Source organism: Lissotriton helveticus, chromosome 1_1 (assembly GCF_964261635.1).
Source record: "Lissotriton helveticus chromosome 1_1, aLisHel1.1, whole genome shotgun sequence".
NCBI lineage: Eukaryota > Metazoa > Chordata > Amphibia > Caudata > Salamandridae > Lissotriton > Lissotriton helveticus.
The window spans coordinates 2,059,847,937-2,059,867,428 of NC_136057.1; the positions used below are offsets into that span (position 1 = coordinate 2,059,847,937).

At 42.0% G+C, this 19,492-nt stretch overlaps 1 protein-coding gene across 3 annotated transcripts in view; it reads right to left on the reverse strand.

The window, feature by feature from the left end:
- The window catches only part of DNAJB4 (DnaJ heat shock protein family (Hsp40) member B4), a 405,595-nt gene that overhangs the window by 44,512 nt on the left and 341,591 nt on the right, over window positions 1–19,492 (reverse strand). For all 3 annotated transcript variants that reach the window (XM_078645006.1, XM_078644996.1, XM_078644988.1), the window contains one exon: window positions 1,947–2,185. In XM_078645006.1, the coding sequence (XP_078501132.1) occupies window positions 1,955–2,185 (231 nt within the window). In that variant the 3' untranslated portion in view covers window positions 1,947–1,954. The remainder of the gene's footprint in view (window positions 1–1,946; window positions 2,186–19,492) is intronic.

Below are 19,492 nucleotides of genomic sequence, written 5' to 3' on the forward strand. Positions count from 1 at the left end.
CACTAATTATAACATTTGGTGAACATACAGGATCACTCCCAATAAATATGCACACACACTCACCACCATAATCTCTTTGAGTTTTGTGGGGAAGAATCTTAGCATATTGTTTTTACAAATCCATTGTGATCAAATATTTTCTGTTAGAGTATGTCAATTACTAAGGATGAGACTGAACTGCTCAAGAGAGCTTATAATCACTGAGTATATCCTTGGAGAAGAATTCCAACAAATGTATCTGAACTGTGGCATGGATATTGCTGTGTGAAGTAAGTTTGCCATACCTAACGTGTATTGAACAGCAAGCAAGTAGGTCTGTTTCGGACTCATTTGTTTCGGATTCACTGGAAGTCATTAGTATGATGCAACTTGAGTTTCTGGGAACAGAAATCTAGGGATCCGCATCTTTGACACATCTGTCCCCACAAAGGGTAAAAAAATATAAAGGTGTGATGGTAATAGTTAAGAAAATGCCTCTAAATTATAAGGGACATGTATTTAGGGTGGCAATCCATCTTTCTGTAACAAGTGAGCACTGGTATCAACTCTGGGCCTACCCCATGGCTGATACTGCTCAGATTAAACATGCTGCCATTGCATTGGTGCCCTTACTCTAGCCAGGTTACTGCATTACATTCCTCAGGATGGACTTGGTCAGATCATGCAGCTAGTGTGAAGATGTTCAATGGGCAGACAAGAAGCCGACCCATCCTGTTTTCACACACTTCTTTTCTAGCCTGAATGTCTCAGAACTATCCAGTGGGCCAACTGTTCAAGCAACTATGTTGGATACTGAGTGGAGGTGGTCGACGATCACATTTTAACCCCTTCGCTGCTCATGACGAGCTCAGCTCGTCATGCAGTACACTGGTCGTGTGCTTATGACGAGCTGACCTTGTCATGAACAATGGTAATCAATGGTTTTCAGCACAGCCAGAAAATCTCCATAGCATTGAAGGTGTTAAGGGAGACACAGCCTGTCCCAGAGGTTCCTCCAATTCCTGAAGGGAGGTATCACACGACGGCTCTGATTGGACAATCCTCAACCTAGAAAACCAACCAGCAATTAAAGAAAAAGGGTATTTGTAATTAAAGGCTGGAAGATACAGGCAACCCTGGTGGGATTCTCACAACCAGTTCCTTCCTTCCTCATCAGGAGCCTGGCCACTATAATTGGAATCTCCGAAATGATGCACTGTCTCATAGGACTTATTGTTCATGGGTTCTCTGAGTGAATAAAAGCTAGTCATACCTGGGATTTTGAAAAAAGACACTATACCCTTTCTTTTACTTATGTTTCTTTCCGTACCAGAGAGCAGTTACGTGCTAATATCTGTGAAGGCCAGAAATCCTAGAGCACATCTGGAAATACTCAGACAATAAAGCAAAATAATCTGTATGTTGTGCATGTCTGGTCCTCATTGACTGCAGATAAATTTACACTTTGTCATAACAAAAGGGCAATCTTATGTGTATATCAGAACCTCCTGCCCTAGGACAATTGTTATAGGTTAAATGCTACCAGAAACATTTAACTAGCCACAATTCACCGATGAAACAGAACAATGCACGTGCTAGCCTGGGTTTGCTTAGGCTAGGCTAGGCGACTTATTTAGCAACATAAGTAGACAATGTTTGCCTACAAGCTAAAATTACATAATACTGCTCCCCTGGTACAAAAGAAATACCCCAAAGTCGAAGCATTGGTTTTTAATTTCCCCTCATACATGAGAAAGGGTAGTTGTAACAAATAACAATTTTAATATGTGCATGACATGTCTTCTGAAGTTCTATCCCTAGATGCAGAAACAAAGAACCTTCTGTCAGCCTTAGGCTACTGAATTATACAACTTGTGACTTTAAATAGAAAATGAGATGAAACAAACGTCACCAAATACTCTGTTGCCATACTTTGCCAGAGAAATATTTTATAACAATAAAATCACCTTTTTTATCAGGCTGGAAGATGTTTTTTCAGAATTTCTTTTGATGCCGATGGTATACTGTCTGGGAAAGACACGGAAAATTCTATGAGCAGGTCTCCTCGTTGGTCTGGATTTTTTGGAAATGGCAGACCGTAGCCTATAACTCGCCTTCTCATTCCTGGTTTTACCACTTCATTTATCGTCATAGGGATACTTGTTTCTTCCAACGTTGGTACATTTATTGAGCAGCCACATAACGCCTACAAAAACAGCAAACACATCAACAAATTATTAATCAATCACTAGGGCATGTGAGGAGTGTGAGGCAGAAATGCAGGATGGTGAAGAGGACAACACAACACATCAACACATCTTTAATCCAACTCTAGGACATGTGGAGAGTCTGAGAGAGACATACAAGATGGAGTAAATACCAACAAAACATATCAGTACATCAATAATAAACATTGGGGCATGTGAGGAGTCTGAAACAGACCTACAATATAGGGAAAAGGACAACACAACACATCAACAGATCATTAACGAAACACTAGGGCATGTGATATGCCTGAGATAGATATACAAGATGGAGAAAAGGACAACACAACACATCAATAATCAAACACCAGGGCATGAGAGCAGTCAGAAATAGAAATAAGAGATGGAGAAAAGGATGCTAATAGAGTATGGCTGGGTGGAACTTATGTGCTTTACTCTGCGGAATTCTGTGGAGTTGCATAGAAACTCAGCCAGATTCCACAGAGGTTCGCAAGTGGTTGAGTTGTGGCACATCGTGCTGCTCGCGCTGATGTTTAGCACTGGCTGAATGCTCTGCACTGTAAAATCCACACAGGCAGCACCAGGACAGATGCCACTGCTTTTTTCTGCCATTTGAGTAGATTTTCCACTTGAGCAGCACCCTTTTCAATGTGAATGGTAGTGACCTACCGTAACCACCCGCCTTGAGAAATCATGCCAAGACTCAGCCTAGCGCTTATTTTTTTTCTCTTGTGCTCGCCAACTTAACATTGGCGAGCTGTGCATGTGAAAAACTCCACCTTGAAGCAGTTCACTGAGCTTTTACAGAACTTTGCACTCCAGGCAGAGTGCAGAGTGAGCATGACAACACGAGCTCCACTGGCGGAGAGGAGTTTACCGCCCACCCCTAGATAATAGCAACACTTTCTTATTTTAAGTGGAGCAATGAGGACTCTTCAACTGCAGATCTTAGCCCCCCTCCGACAACTGATTTTGCTGTCATAGTTAGAAGAGTGCCTTGAAACATTGTCAGAAATTCAGGTGTTTAAATGATATGTAGAGAAGTCTTGATGGAAGGTGCTAGAGTGTGCTGGATTCTTCCCCGGACCACAATTTGCACTCCAGTGGCCGTATTACTCCTTTGGGCTGTTTTCAATTTAATTCCTGCAGCAACTCATCTCTGCCACATTAAAGACATCGAAGTACAGTCTGTATTGTAGCACCCCCTGGCTGCTTTAGGTGGTAAAGACTTTCGTGAAACTGGTTTGGTTTTGGACGTGGAAAGTCCTTTCTGAATATATTAGGCAGGTAGAATCACTTTTTTGGATGCAGTTCCTTGATCCACACAATCCACTGTCCATGAATTGCACTGCTGTCTAGCTGATTACATTATATATAGGCAGCTCTGCTTGAGGTTTCAAATGAGATTTTTAGCAACACAATGAACATACTGTGCGAGAAGATGGTGCACTTTCCCTAGACTCCTGTGACTTTAGAATCCTTATCTCAGTGAACAGGCTAGCAATTTCCTAATTCAGCAAGCACTCCTGAATAGGCTAGACATTTCTAAATTCTGCAATGCACTGCAAATGATCAAGCCAGTAAAATCATACTATGTAAAGCAGGTAATATCTTGATTTCTTATTATAATTAGTACAAAGAACAAATTTACCAATCTGAAAATAACATTAGGAGAAAAGCAACATTTAGGGTAGTAGGACAGAAAGTCCCTATCGTAGTAGTTGTGTGTCATGCGCATCCTTGTTTTCTCATTCAGACTGACACAGTAGAGTCTCCTGCCCAAAAAGATTGTGTCCGCTGACAAGTGCTCTCAATGATTTTGGGAGTTGCTCATCAGCAGAGTGCTCGCCTCTTTCGGGTACCAGCAACAAATCCAATGTGGAATTTCATTTATTATAGGTGATTATCGGTCCCATTACAATGCCATCCCCTTATTAATGGTTGGTGGCAGCTGATCTATAGGCCTTGGGGCAGGGCCAGACTGGGAACACAAACCGGTCCTGGCAATTAATTCTGACTGCCCGCTGGGGATGGTGGGAACCACTGCTGCTGCTTTGGTACAGGGGGTCGATATTGCAGCACTGCTGCAAAACCAGCCCCCTGTACCAAAAACGGTCCCCACCCTTACGGTCCACCGGGAAAACACCCGTTGTCTGCTACGACCAGTCTGGCCCTGCCTAGGGGAGAGGCCTTTTTATGTGCACTCCTGTGGGGAGACTGTCAACTCATATTCCTAGGTTAAGGCATATATTTTGCAATGCCAATGTCCCCAAGCTTCCCCAGAGTGTGAAAGGTGTACGGAAAGTAGTGCTTTGATAACTGTGGGACGACGCACTCCCATTTGGAGTGCCCCAGTATTTAAGTGATACAGGAGGTTGTGGAATACTGTGAAGGTTTCACAGGTGGTCGGAGCTGCTGCCTCCCATCCACGAATGTCCTAATGTGCAGCTCTCTTTGTCTGTTCTAGATGCAACTACTGGAAATCCAAGTGTATGTGTCTGGTTTGTATGCATATAACTTTCGTAAGAGCAGGAAAGATTCTTTGTGTCCGCCTTTCCTGGCTAAAGCCAGATCCTGAAGGATTGTCTATGACTTTAAAGGTGCACAAAGGACAGGTGCATGAACATGGTCATTGCTACAAACCTTCACAAAGGGGATGGGACGCCTATCCATCCCCCGCATCCTGTGAGGATGAGGGAACACCCCAACCCAGGACTACCGTAACAGCCCCATTTCCATGCTGGGATTTGGCAGGTAGAACCATGACTCACCCAGATTATCAACGTGTCACCTAACGCCACAGCCTTTGGCCTCCACCAGGAGTAATATATATATCACCCAAAGTTCGCCAACAGCAACCAGAGAAAGAGAGTGTTCCACCAGAACAATCTGTATCATATCCTGAATTTCACTTGTGCAAGATGGTGTAACACTAAACTGTGAACATCTGTGCTTCTGTAACTACAGATTATGTGCTCTGGCTCTTTCCTTTCATCCAGGACAAAGTGCAGTAGGACTATCCAATAAAATGGGGTAGATGTAAAAAAATAAGTAAAGATAAGCAATATGTACAGGCCCAATATAAAAGCTGATTATAATGTAATCTCAACTATCATAGTTATTTACCATTTTTTTTTACAGAAACACAATATGATCTCATTTTAACAAAAGAAATAACAATGCCAGAATGCACATTATAATTTTGTAAGTGCACCATGCGTTGACTGAGACTAAATATCTATCCAAAAAACAGCCTTCAAGATTACCCCTTTACTGTTTGCCCTTGATAGACCCTAAAGTCAAAGCCTAAAATGGAGGTACCTGTCAAATCACTGAGCTCTCATTAATATCTGGCTCCTGTTGCTCCCAACTCTTGGAACAGCAGCAATGCTGGTAGCAAGGACTGCTTAAGTGCCCATGAGTCCCCCAGATCCGGGCACAGTGGCCTGAGAGGTGGGTGTGTGATGATCCTGGCCTCCTCAATGCTTTCAGGGTAGAGAAGTAGTTGAATGTCTTGCCCTATCTCACTTAGTGTGAGAAGTGTGGCTCAATGGTTAGAGCGGCAGACCCTGATGCAGAGATCTAGCCCAGGACCAGGGTTCAATTCCCTGCCTTGGCGGGTCTTGGGCTAAAAAATTCCACGGACCTGATAATTCTCGCCTCGGTGCCTATTCCAATCATGGAGTGCAACTCTGGGCAATAGCTTGCATAATCTCCACAACACCCCCCACAATGCTAAGGATGCCTGGCCTCCACCTTGGGGGTGCCCAGGAGTTGACACCTCACAGGGAAAGCCAGGATGGGTTCCACAGTGGTATTTGTACAAGCACCTTGAGACCCTTGGGGGTGAGTAGTGCGCTATACAAGTATCCATTTATGTTACTTACAACTTGGAGAAGGAGATGAAGGATGATGATTACTGGTCCATACAGTTAGCTCGGGTGAAAGGACATATAAGTAGGAGAAGAGTTCAGGTTTTGCCTCACTCTAAACAAACAGATTCCAGGAGCAAGGTTATGATGAGTGCCTATAGAAATGTAAGCAATTTTTATTAAGGGCCCCCAATCCCATTTGCACACCTGGTAAACACTGCAACCACAGGGTATGCTAATTATGTTATGTTGGTGTTTTTGTAGAGCACAACTATAAACCCACTGGGGAATATCTTGCACTGAAAACAGTAAGCATAGTTAACAGGAATGCTGATGAGGGTGAAACTGTAATTCCGGGGGGCTCCATATCAGGGCACACACCAACATTTATTAGTGATGCTTAAAAGACACCAAAGCGGTGATTTCTTTATGCAACATCAAAATTCATCCCTAAATAGCACAGATCTCTTGATGACGCTCGAAAGCCAGTGGTCCTGTAGCAGATGGGCTGCCATGAAGGCTTTCTTAGGGTGGAGACTGCTGTGTTATTGGGGCTGGTGGAGGTCGGACATGGGAAACCCCGTATTTTCTAGGGCAAATGCAAGTTTGATGGGACTGGAGAACTCTGTAATCATTCTAGTGGTTTTCCAATTCTACTAAACTCTAATTGACTCTTTAAGTGTCTTATATTCACCATATTGTTGAGACTGTATTGTCAACATTTGCAAATAATTCCACTCGCTCCAGGTCCAGGCCCACATTGATCGTTCAGAAATGTTTGGAATAGGAGGTCAAGTCCTGATCCTAAAAGTGAGGTCATTTGTGATGTAAAATTCTCAAGGTTTCATTTGCTTCCCTCTGCTAGAGAGCATAGGTTGGATGATGGCAAGGCTGCAGGGACAGTGGTTCTTTAATGGCAGCTAAGGCAGCAGCCTTAGGACACCATTGAGTGACAAACTAGTAAAAAAAGGTCTTAAAAAATGATGTTTTCGGAGCTTGTCTTTATTTTCGTCAAGTTCCACTCCCTTTGCCAACGCGTTTCGCCGTGGTTTCGCCCGTGTGCAGGCGACTCGCCTGCACACGGGCGAGACGTGAACAAATGGAGGACTTGCAGAACGATATGAGACTAACACATCGTTGTAAAATTGCATAGAAAGTGATATCCTGGAATTTAAATACTTCCCAACCGCGATACTGATTGGCATAAATTTCACTTTGGGAGTTCACATGATGTGTATTCGAGATATATGGATATTATTTGATTCGACACTGAAATTCCGAATTTATTGGGAAGCAATAACTTCATTTTAAAAACAAACAGTACTGACTGGAGACACTCTTGCGAGGTACTGAACGTCATCGAAAACTCAAAGCCCTGACAAAGCCGCAGGTTAAACCGAACCACGGCGAAACGCGTTGGCAAAGGGAGTGGAACTTGCCGAAAATAAAGACAAGCATTGACAAAGCCCCACTATTTAACTTTTGCTTTGTGTTCTTATAATCAACAATCACTTAATTGTTATATGTATCTGTATGCTCCGAAAACATCATTTTTTAAGACTCTCAATATCTATTGAGTATAGGGGAGTAGGGTGTTCTCTTCTCAGAACTTTGGATGCATCAGCTGATTTAGTCTGAAAGGAGATAAGAGTCTATACTACTATATGAGCGCCAACTAACCCCATACACCCACAAAGTTTGTATAGTAAAAAAAGGTCTCTAAATGTTTTTTTCAGTGTATCAAGAGTGCTGCATCTAAAAAATTATATTTTGCCTGGGGTGTTGCACTTCACGCTTGTTGGATGATTAACCAGTAATGTAGGGCCAATCATGGAAAACACTGTAGAAAAACTGAGTGAGTGAAATCAAAGCAGATAAATATCCCTTTCCAGTTGCTTTCTGATAGACAGTAATTTTGCATCAATTATCTGGTGTGGTTTTAATGTCTAATTCACTGCGTAATTTGAATTTCCAGATGCAACTTCGGCTATCCCATTTCTTACCTATGCAAACCTTTTATAATGGAATCAGTGCATGCTGGTAGGTTCTCTCTTAAACTAAAAACATTTCTTGAAGACCTAAATTCGCTTGGATTATCTGAGAGGAGAATCGCCTTGAGACCATGATGCCGTGCATTTTTGTATTCTAAATGTATCGAATTCTGCACCACGTAGACGGAATTGAGGACAGCATTATCCTTGATAAACAATCTGGTTTATTGTAAGGGAGCGCTGTTTCTGTATATGTCTTAGGGAGCAAAGGAAGTTCAACAAGCATTGGTAATACATCAGTTTTGTCTTTATATGAATAAAGCGCTGTTTTCATCAATCATCACTTGGCAGAAGGAAAGAGCTCTCTGACAGATAACACGGGAGTGGGGAGGATGTGGCGCATCAGCCAGAGCTGCTGACTTGAGAGCTGGGGATCCCGGTTCGAGTCTTGGCGGCTCTTCGCAACATCCTGTGATTCTATGCAAATCACGTAATCTCTCTGGGTGATAAACTATTATATAATTATGCTGCAAGAGTAACGGGCAAAACTTTATGAAAACATAGTTCCACCAAAGTGGATGTTAACAGTATTTCAGTGGCGGGAAACTGATAAGAGAAGCAGACGAGTAACAAGCAATGCTAAATGCAGGAACATATGCTACAGTCAATAGAAATGGAGGAAAGGTAAGTGACATACACAGGAACCAATGAGAAGCTAGGAAAGAGAGGAGGGAGGATGTAAGTCCGTTTTCAGTTTCTATTAAAAACAATAGATTTCTTAAGCACAGCGCAAGCACTGTGCAAGTGAAACCTAAAAATGTGCTTACGCTTTTCTGCATTAACATATGTATTTCCTAGTTTCTTTCACTGCATCCCCATGTCGAAGAAAATATATTTCATGTTGTTATGTTCATCCTTGTAAGACAGTGAATTATTAGTTGCGGTGGTTGTGAGAAATCATCAAGTAATAATGTCATAATTCTGTATCAGATCCAGTTAAGTTACTTTGCTTTAAACCTTAGCCCTATCCTGGGCATCTGTGGCACAGAGCTGTCAGGCGTAACTCAAAGGAAAATAAGAATAAAATATTTACCAGTACCAAAGTAGTTAATGAGTAAGAAACGCAACACAATACAAATCACTCTATAATTTATGAAAATAGTATATATTATTATCTTTAAACAGGCACCAAAATGACAAAATTCTGTAGGAGGAAACTGAATGTATGATTTTTCAAATGTTTTAATAAATTACTGCAATTCACTCAAAACATTGTATACATCACTGCATTATGGAGTGGCCGTTGAATGCAGGGGCCGGGTTGGTCCCGGTCAAACTTTTACCTATGCATTTTGAAACTTTTTTTTTCTATTGGAGAAAACTTGCATCAGAATAGAGAGATACATGACATAAGATAAAACAAAAGAACAAAAAAGAGAAAAACAATCAATACAATTAAAGGGGGAAAGTTTGAGGAAAACCTAAAGTGCAGGGAGTGTCAGACAGAGCAAATCATATAAGGCAAAACAAGAAACGCTATGAGGACATCATATCTTAACCAGCCAAAGTCCGGCACATCCGTACCCTCAATGGATCCCAGATCTGACCTAACCGGGTTCTACGGTCATCTTGATCTAAAATGGCTAATTCATGGGAGCCAGTGTTAAGGAATTCATGCCACCAATATTGCACCAGAACCAGTCACCCCAATGAGATTACAAAAAAATAAAACCCTAAGATGTTGTGTGGGATTGCAGGTGAGTGGCCCAATATGATTTAGGTCCCAGGAAATGTCTAAATGAAAGATCCCATTGGGTTTCCCAAAAAAAACAGTGCAATAAGTTTGTATAGAGCAGCATGCTGCAATGGTATGGCCTGCATTAGTATCGTCAGCGCCTTACCGAAAATATTTCCTGTCTTGTCCCAACTTCATTATGTATAAGTGATAAGGAGTATAATAGAAATCATTAATACATTTCATATGGTGGTCCTTGACTCGGGGAACATTAAGGACTTTCTGTGCGAGAAAATTGCTAAGCGTGATGTCCTTTGCAGTCACCTCCGGCCCAAGATGTCTGCTCCACTTGTCTGCCCTTAGTTGAGATATATCAGCCCTCTTCTCTTCTTTCTTTAGAATCTTTTCTGGTTCTTTTCCTCATCTTTGGGTTTGTTGGCAGGGTCCTCTGCAGTTTAGATCCGGCTTTGGACTCAAAGTCAGCAGACAGGCATCCCAACATGAGGCTTGATTCTCGACTGCAGCTATAGCCAAACCAGCAACACTTTTCAGCAGTTACAATCTGAAGTCAGCTGCCCAGGGATGCTTCGGCGGTGACGGGGAGCTGTGCAGCAGTAGTGCAGTAGCCACTGGTTCTTTGCCAAAAATGTTTATTTTTAAGTTCCAGGTTCACAAGTGGCGATACCTTTTTAGGAGACAAACTACACTTTAGCACCAGTCACAGGTCCAGGACCTTAGGGCGGAGGGAACCTATGAGGGTTAGGACTTTATGTCCCAGGCTGCACTAGTAGGTTGAGGGCAAACCCAGTTGTAACTGATCAACTGGGCACAATGCAGATGCTGGCGTTTAGCTTTTGCGTTCCCGCAGCTTAACAGGAGTGTTGGACCTGGCCTCTTTTTTTGGGGGGGGTGACTTTCCCTTTTCTTTTGCTTCTCACCTGTTTTTTACTGTGTGCTGCATTTTGTGTTGCTGGTTTTACGACTCTGGGAATTTTACCACTGCTGACCAGTGGTAAAGTGCAAGTGTTCCCTGTGTAAATTGTATTGGTGATTAGTTTATCAATGATTGGCATATTTAATGTACTAATAAAACCCCAGTAAAGAAAGTGCACCCGGTGTGCCCAGGGCCTGCAAATTAAATGCTGGGCCTGCAGCACTGGATGTGCCACCCACATGAGTAGCTTAGTAAACATATCTCAGGCCTGCCACTGCAGAGTCTTATTTGGCAATTTCACCCACTTGCTAGGCACAAACCTTCCCTTTTATAACATATAAGACACTCCAAAGGTAGGCCCAAGGAAGCCCCATGGGCAGGGTGCAGTTTATTTAAAAGGTGGGTCAGGTACTGGTGGGTTTTGAATGTCCTAATATTGAAATACTGTTAAATGTGTATTTCACTGTTGCAAGGCCTCTCTCTCCAATAGGGTAACATAGGGATTGCCCTAAGTGTAATTCCCACTCTGAACAGATAGAGATTGCAAGTTTGGGGTCTCTGAACCCATAATTTAAAAATGTATCTTGTGGTGAAACAGGTTTTTAAATTGAGTCTTTGAAAATGCCCCTTTTAGAAAGTGAAGAGGAAAACTAGGGCAAAAAGTCTTAGACAGAAAGTGCAGTACAACTTGCACTTAATTGAGTGTCTCATACATATTCAACTCCAGCTAAACCAATTCAAAACATTGCACAAATATTTATCCAATATGAGCAACAGGTACATTGATCCGAATCGTCCCAATGAATGTCTGTGATGCCGTCAATCTGTTGCTTTATAAATCTTTGTTTATTCGAAGATGAATTCTCAGAAAAATGTATAATTTTTCTAATATCAATCAAACATGTCAGGTGTGGGTCACATACATCCCAATGCATTTTGGGTGCCAAGCCCACCCTTCTTCAGGGGAATCTAGAAACAAATCATAATGGCAATGAGAATACAATAAATCAAATGGCATACGTACATACAGTAGACCAAACTGGCCCTTAGTCCTGTGAGGTAATTGTGTGAGAGACAAGCAAATAGTATATGAAGTGGTGAAAAAAGCCAAAGTTCACTGCGAATTTACATGCCAAAACAACAGTCATTACTAGCAAAAAAGAATTCATGAAGGGAAAAGTCCATGAGGATGGAAATACATTTCAAACCTTGTAAGTAGGTGTGAGAAAGCAAACAGAACAGAAAATGGAAGAAACAGCCCTCAGAGCACCCATGTTTCAATCCAAAGCAAGACAATAAGCTCACAATCTTCTGAATATTAAGTGGACCGAGGTACGTGATCCGAAGAGTATACTGTGCGTGCATGCATTGTAGTACATCAACATGCTCCCCCATGCTATCATGGAAGTCTTCTGCATCGTTCTTAATTACCTCCACAACAGAAATCTCGTGGAAAAATGTCCACAGTATGATAACACCATATGTGCACCAAATGAAAGAATCTCACTGCTCTCGTAGCTCAAAAGCTGAATAATCAGCAAACTGTCGGGAATAGCTTTAAAAGTAGTGCTGGAAGTAATAAAATAACTTAGCAGACTCCCAGTCACGGCAAAGTATTTGTACACCAATTCATACCGCTAGCCTAGAGTTCTCACACCAGATCGACTCACCTAATCTCAAGCGGTAAATGCGCAGTGTTTTCCCTTGCGTAGAGACTGTGAATGTACCAGACACCTGACTCTCACACCTTTCTGCCGCTTAAAAGTTGAAATGATAGGGGGCCTTCTCCCGCACAGCCGGACTGTTGCCAGCTGTGAGATAATCGTGATAAAGGGAAATAATTAATGAAGAATTGTATAAGTCGCCACCAGTCACGGGGACCTTTACTCACTGTGAATTCTCAAGCGTAGTGCAAAAACCTGATGTATTACCTCGGTGCCTCCTGTCTAAACCAGTGCGCAATAAAAGTGCTTCTGCTGTTTTTAAATGAGCCAAACTACTTCCCCTTCCGTGAATGCATGACGCATCACCACTCAGTGTACTGAGTCATGCTGCATCTATTAGACATGATAATGTTGTAAATATGAGTACACAAAATGATCTGTGACAATTATACGAAACTTCAAGGTTGGTGACATGAACATATATGTAACATCCATTGATTGTCACTACCGATAATCTTAACGATGTGTGACAGTACCGTAGGTACTCATATCTGCGAATATAAAATATGTTGTGCAGTCAGTGTGTTTGTTCACACCAATCTACAACTGTACATGTTTTGTGTACACCAATTGTTTATAAATACTTAGATGGTTAAAACTGGTTAATGTGCATGTCATGTTTCAATAAAGTTTCATTTGAAAGATGTACATATTCCTGCAACTTGAAATGATTTGACAAACAGAACTGTACAAGATTTACACACAACATTGAGACTGGGACTATGCTAATGAATATATACACACTTATAACGTGTGACAGTTTCTGGCTGTATATATTGCAGTAATATACTCAATTATGTCATAATTGATGCTTGACTTCCCGTCCAGGGGATGTACTCTACATCTTGCAAACTGTACTGAAATGATTAATTGTTAACACCGATATGCTATTATCCATGGCAGGATTCAACTGACCACAAAGCATATAAGTACTGCTCCACCGAGATACAGACTCGTGGTCTGCTTAGAGAGGTGTTAAAGTTGGGAGACTTCTCTACATAAAACTAAGAGTGGGCGTAGTTGGGGGAGTACCACTACATGGAATTCTGCAGAATTGATAAAAGAATCAGTGAATTATGCTCTGCAACTCCATTCCGTCTCACCACAATTAATAAAACAAAAACCTCACATACCCTTGTTAAAACCACAAGTAACTCTATTACGTGCTAAAATGCATATAATTATCTCATGAAAGTGAAAATGAAAATACAGCAAGCAGTAAGAGGTGGTGTTTTTTATCGTTCTCACTAACCTAGGGAGAGACCCCAGCAGATGTCTTGTACACAAAGAGCACATTATTCTGAACAATTGGTGGTGGTCCCATCCTCCTAGGACCACCCCAAGCATAGTTATGGGCAAAAAATACAATCCCAACGAAAGGCCCTGCAAAGGATTATGGGACAATATTCCAGGGTGCAGTGAATATTATAGTATCCAATATCAAAACACTCTTCAAGGGGCAGGCTCTGGGGCTCAGCTGAGAGCTAATACTATAATATTCACTGAACTCTAGTATCTCGCACCCATAATGCTTTGCTGGGCCTTTGGTTGGCATTGTATTGTTGCCCATAAATTTGCTAGGGATGGTCCTAGGAGGATGGGACCACAACCGAATCGTTCAGCATGATATGCTCTTTATGTTCAAGGCATCTGCTTTCCTTCCCCCTAGGTAAGGGGTGACCCCAATATCATCACCTCTCTCATTGCCTGATGTTTTTCAAAGTTCACTCATGTGAATTGGTTATATGATTTTTAGCATGTAAAGTTGATTTACGAAAGAGTTGTGGGTACAGTAGTAACTCCTTTGCGTAGTGGAGTGGGAATTCTTGCATGAATTACGTGCTTTCAATGAAATGCGTAGTTACCAAATCTCTGCAACTTCCGCTAGTGGAGTGTTGTTCATTGCCCAGGTTTACATAAAAGTAGACAATTGTGCAAGGTGAGGAATAAGCATAAACGTGAAATAAAACTCACAAGAAACATGCTAGATCAAACTTATCGTTGAGACCCTTGGGCATTAGGGTGTACAGGTGCCGAATCCAAAAACGTTCACGTTGCGTGATGAACTTGGACGTGTCCCTATCATTTCTGATCTGTACTACTTCCAGCACTGTAAACCTCAGTTGATCTATAGTGTGGTGATTGTCAATCCAATGGCTAGCTATAGGTGAACTTATTGCCCTGTTTCTAATTCTGCTCTTATGCTCAGTGATACGTGTCCACAGTGATCTTTCTGTCTGGTCCACATAAAATAAAACCACAAGGGCACCTGAAGCGTAAATGACGTTTTGTGCATTACAGCTTTCTGTCTTGTCCACATAAAATAAAACCACAAGGGCACCTGAAGCGTAAATGACGTTTTGTGCATTACAGTTAGCTGTGAAGTACAAATTGATAGGCTTCCCTGTCCAAGGGTGGGAAATAGAAGAACCAATCAATATGCTGTTACAGTGGGAGCAGTTATAAGATTTTTGCATTCCTTTGTGTTCCTCCATTCTGTCTATATCCTCTTCATGAAAATCTCCCTAAATTTCTTGCATGTCACCAACCTTGGAGTTTCGTATAAATGTCTCAGATCTTTTGTGTGCTCATATATATATATACATTATCATCCCTAATAGATGCATCATGATTCAGTACATCCAGATGATAACAAAAGTGGCAGACATGTTGTTTTCGCTATGCCCTGCAGGAGTCTTTCTGTCCTATATCTATTTTCTCCACTGGGTGGTGACGTGTTGCACATTCACGGAAGGGGAAGTAGATCGGCTCATTCAAAAACAGCAGAAGTAATTTTCCTGGGCACTGGTTTAGACGGGAGGCATGGAGGTGATACGTCAGGTTTTTGCACCACGCTTGAGAATTCACAGTGAGTAAAGGTCCCCTTGACTGGTGGCAACTTATACAATTCTTCATTTCATTATTTCCCTTTATCCCGAATATCTCACAGCGAGCAGCGGTCCAGCTGTGCGGGAGAAGGCCCCCTATTGTTTCAACTTTAAGCAGCAGAAAGGTGTGAGAGGTTAGGAGTCTGGTACTTTCACAGTCGCTACACAAGGGAAATCAAGGCGCATTTACCTATTGGGATGTATGACGTTACAACGCATGCTTTTACCACGCATGCTGTTACAACGCGGTTTTTACATCGCATACCATTACAACGCATAGTGCTTCTGGGTGCTGGATAGTGAATAGTTTAATTTACTATTCCAACTCCAGTCCCCGTGGACACTAGGGAAGGTTATTGGATAGTAAATTAACCTATTCCCTATCCTATAGCGCCCCCCAGACCAATGCGTTGTAATAGTTTGCGTTGTAATGGTTGCGTTGTAACGGTAGTGCGTTGTAAAAGTTTCGTTGTAAGTGATGTTTACCACCTATTGAGATTAGGTGAGTCGATCTGGTGGGAGGCTTGCGTTATGAATTGGTGTTCAAATACTTTGTCGTGACTGGGAATCTAATAAGTTATTGTATTACTTCCAGCGCTACTTTTAAAGCTATTCCCGACAGTTAGCTGATTATTCGGCTTTTGAGCTACGAGAGTAGTGAGATTCTTTTGTTTGGTCCACATATGGTGTTATCATACTGTGGACATTTTTCCACGAGATTTCTGGTGTGGAGGTAATTAAGAACGTTACAGAACACTTCCATGATAGAATGGGGAGGATCTTGATGCACTACAATGCATGCGCGCACAGTATACTCTTTGGGTCACGTACCTTGGTCCACTTAATATTCAGGAGATTGTGAGCTTATTTTCTTGATTTGGATTGGAGCATGAGTGCTCTGAGGGCTGTTTCTTCCATTTTCTGTTCTGTTTGCTTTCTCACACCTACTTCAAGGTTTGAAATGTATTTCCATCCTCATGGACTTTTCCCTTAATGAATTGTTTTTTGCTAGTAATGACAGTTGTTTTGGCATGTCAATTCTCAGTGAACTTGGGCATTTTCACGACTTCGTATACTATTTGCTTGTCTTATCTCTCATAATTACCTCACAGGACTAAGGGCCAGTTTGGTCTACTGTATATAGTTATGTCATTTGATTTATCGTATAGTTAGTGCCATTATGATTTGTTTCTAGATTACCCTGGAGAAGGGTGGGCTTCGCACCCTATATGCTTTGGGATGTATGTAACCCACACCTGACATGTTTGATTGATATTTGAAAAACTATTAATTTGTTTGAGAAAATATCTTTGATTAAACAAAGATTTACAAAGCAAAAGAGTGATGGCGTCACAGACATTCATTGGGATGATTCGGATCAATGTACCTGTTGCTTACATTGGATAAAAAAATTGAGTTGAATATGTGTGAGACACTCAGTTGAGTGCAAGTTTTAGTGCACTTCCTGTCTAAAACTTTTTGTCCTAGTTTTCCTCTTCATTTTTGAAAACGTGGTTGGGAAGAACCACCTCAGAGGGTGCACACTGTAACTGATAACATTTGGTATCTATTGTAAACTGTGTTTACTTTATGTAATTTGAGTGCATCACCGCTGTGCTGTTGTTTATTTACTTTTAGAAAGTGGGCATTTTCTTCCTTAACCAGTCTGTTTCTCTGCCTGTCTGTAGAATCCATATCTGGATTAAGATGACGGTTGGGCCCTTGTGCATTACCTCTAGACAGTCACATAAAGGGAGCTGACATGTGCCTAGCATATCCTGGTGTGCAATCACCAGGCTGATGTACTTAATGAGCTAGAGTGGAGGGAGGAATTGTCACTGACACCTGAATAGTGCTTTGCCTGTCCTCAAACAAAATTGCCTCCACGCCCCTGTAGTGTGTCTGGAGCCAGGTCAGGAAAAGGTAGAGTCTTGTGCACTTTAAAGACTTTCCTTTGAAGGTTGCCTTCTTCAGCTGCAGCAAGGGGTAAATGTATTGGACCTCTGACATTCTCAAATCAGAATACTTCTGGACTAAAGGATATTCTGCCAGGAAGAAATACTGGATGCTGTAGGAGGGACTGACACTTTGCCTATTGCTTTGTTGTGCTGGCCTACTGCTTGGTGCTTCTGTTCTGGGAGTGCAAGTACTGGACTTTGCTTTCTGAATCGTGCTTCCAAGATTCTCCAAGGGCTTGTGCGTGCTTGCCTCCAGTTAAGAAGTCTCAGTGCCATCCAAGACTTCACCTACCAGTGCCTAGGCACTTCTGGTGAGAGTCCTGACTTTCTAAGTGGTGCTAAATCCGTGTCACCGACAACTGTGTCCCCTGCTCTGACTTCGACCCAGCCCCTGCTTTGTGGTGGAAGAATCAATGGATCTCCTGCCTCGCGACTGTGAAATTGACACAGCACCTGCTTCGCTGCCATCACATCGACTCAGCGCATCTGGATTTTTGACACATTGTACGTCGATGCTGTCTCCTCATTGACATTGCCCAGCAGTAAGAAACTAAGGCTGCATTTCTGGAATCCACGCATCACCTCCCCTTACAGTAAGGAACCAACACATCCATTCTCCTGACAATAAGGAACCAACACACCACCTCCCCTGCGGAGCAGCTAGGAACCGACGGATCACCTCACCTGGCAGTAAGGAACTGATGCATCACCTCCCCTGGGAATAAGGAACAGACGCACCGCTTTCTATTTCTAGTGCCTCACCTCCCATGCACATGTTTTCGTCTTTGAATTTTGACACATCCAATATACTTTGTGCTAAAAGTGAGGCATCCATAGATTTCTATAAACTATATTTGCTCAACCTTTGGAAAGTTATATCTTTACTTGTGTATGTTGGATTTTTGCCCCTTTGGTCTGGTTTTATCCAGATAAATATTGGCTATGTTTATAAACTCATGTGGGCTAATTTGTTTAAGTGTTTTCACTGTCTTACTGTGTTTGTATGTACAAATGATTCACATATTGCCTCTGAGATAAGCCTAACTGCCCGTGCCATGCTACCAAGGGGTGAGGAGGGGTTATCTTAGCTGTGGAATCCCCTTATCCTGACTGGAGTGAAGATCCCTACTTGGACAGGGGGCAAACCACTACATACTAGACACCCCATTTCTAACAAGGAGGCTAGTCAAATGGCCCTTTGTTAGAAATTGAGGCTTATGGTCGGCTGTCCAAGCAGTAGCCACAATTCTATTCAGTGTAAGTAAGATACACACCATAAATTAAACTGTGCTCTCCATCTGGTAACTTGGCAGAGAGCAATAAGGCTAAACTTAGGCAGTTTGTAAAGTATTTACGCACACTTTAATTACAGTAACACAGTGAAAACACCTTAAAAAGATTCCACCAAAGTTTAGAACAATAGACAGTATTTATCTGAGTAAAATAAGACCAAAACGACAAAAATCAAATAAGTAGAAGTTGAGATATGAATTTCTAAAATTAAATCCCAAAACAGTGCTTAGAAGTCAGTAGCGCTAAAAGGTTACTCGATGTTGCGCTTGACCCCAGTAAATCCAAAGTTCAGGTTGACTGAGATGGATACCGGACCCACTCAGGACTCGCATAAAAGATAAAGTGGCAGTACTTCCTATGCACAGCAATCAGCAGGCAGCAGGCCAACAAAGCAATACAGGTAGCAAAGTGGCCACTCTCCTACATCACAGCAGCTCTTATTCCAGGCAAAATGTCCTTGGTTCTAACAAAGTTATGACTTGGTGGTGTCAGGGGTCCAGTACTTATACCCAAATGTGCCTTTCAAGTGGGGGAGACTTCAAAGAGGCCTTTGAAGATTACAAGGTCCCTGCCTTTCCTGTCCTGGCTTCAGACTCACTACAATGCAGCTCTTTATGTGTGGACAGGCATTGCCATATTCAGGTGCAAGTTCAGCTCCTCTCTCTGAAGCTACCTCAGTTAGGCCTATCAGGCTGGGGATGTGCCATCAAGATGAAAATGTCACATCCCAGCTTCCTTTGTGTGACTGTATAGAGGGAATGCACAGAGCCCAGCTGTCACCCAACCCAGATGAATATTGAGAGACAGGCAGGGACATAAAATGGTTACACTTAGAAAATGCCAACTTTTTATCAATAAAATGGAAGGCCATCTGTTTGATTCCAACCAACAAT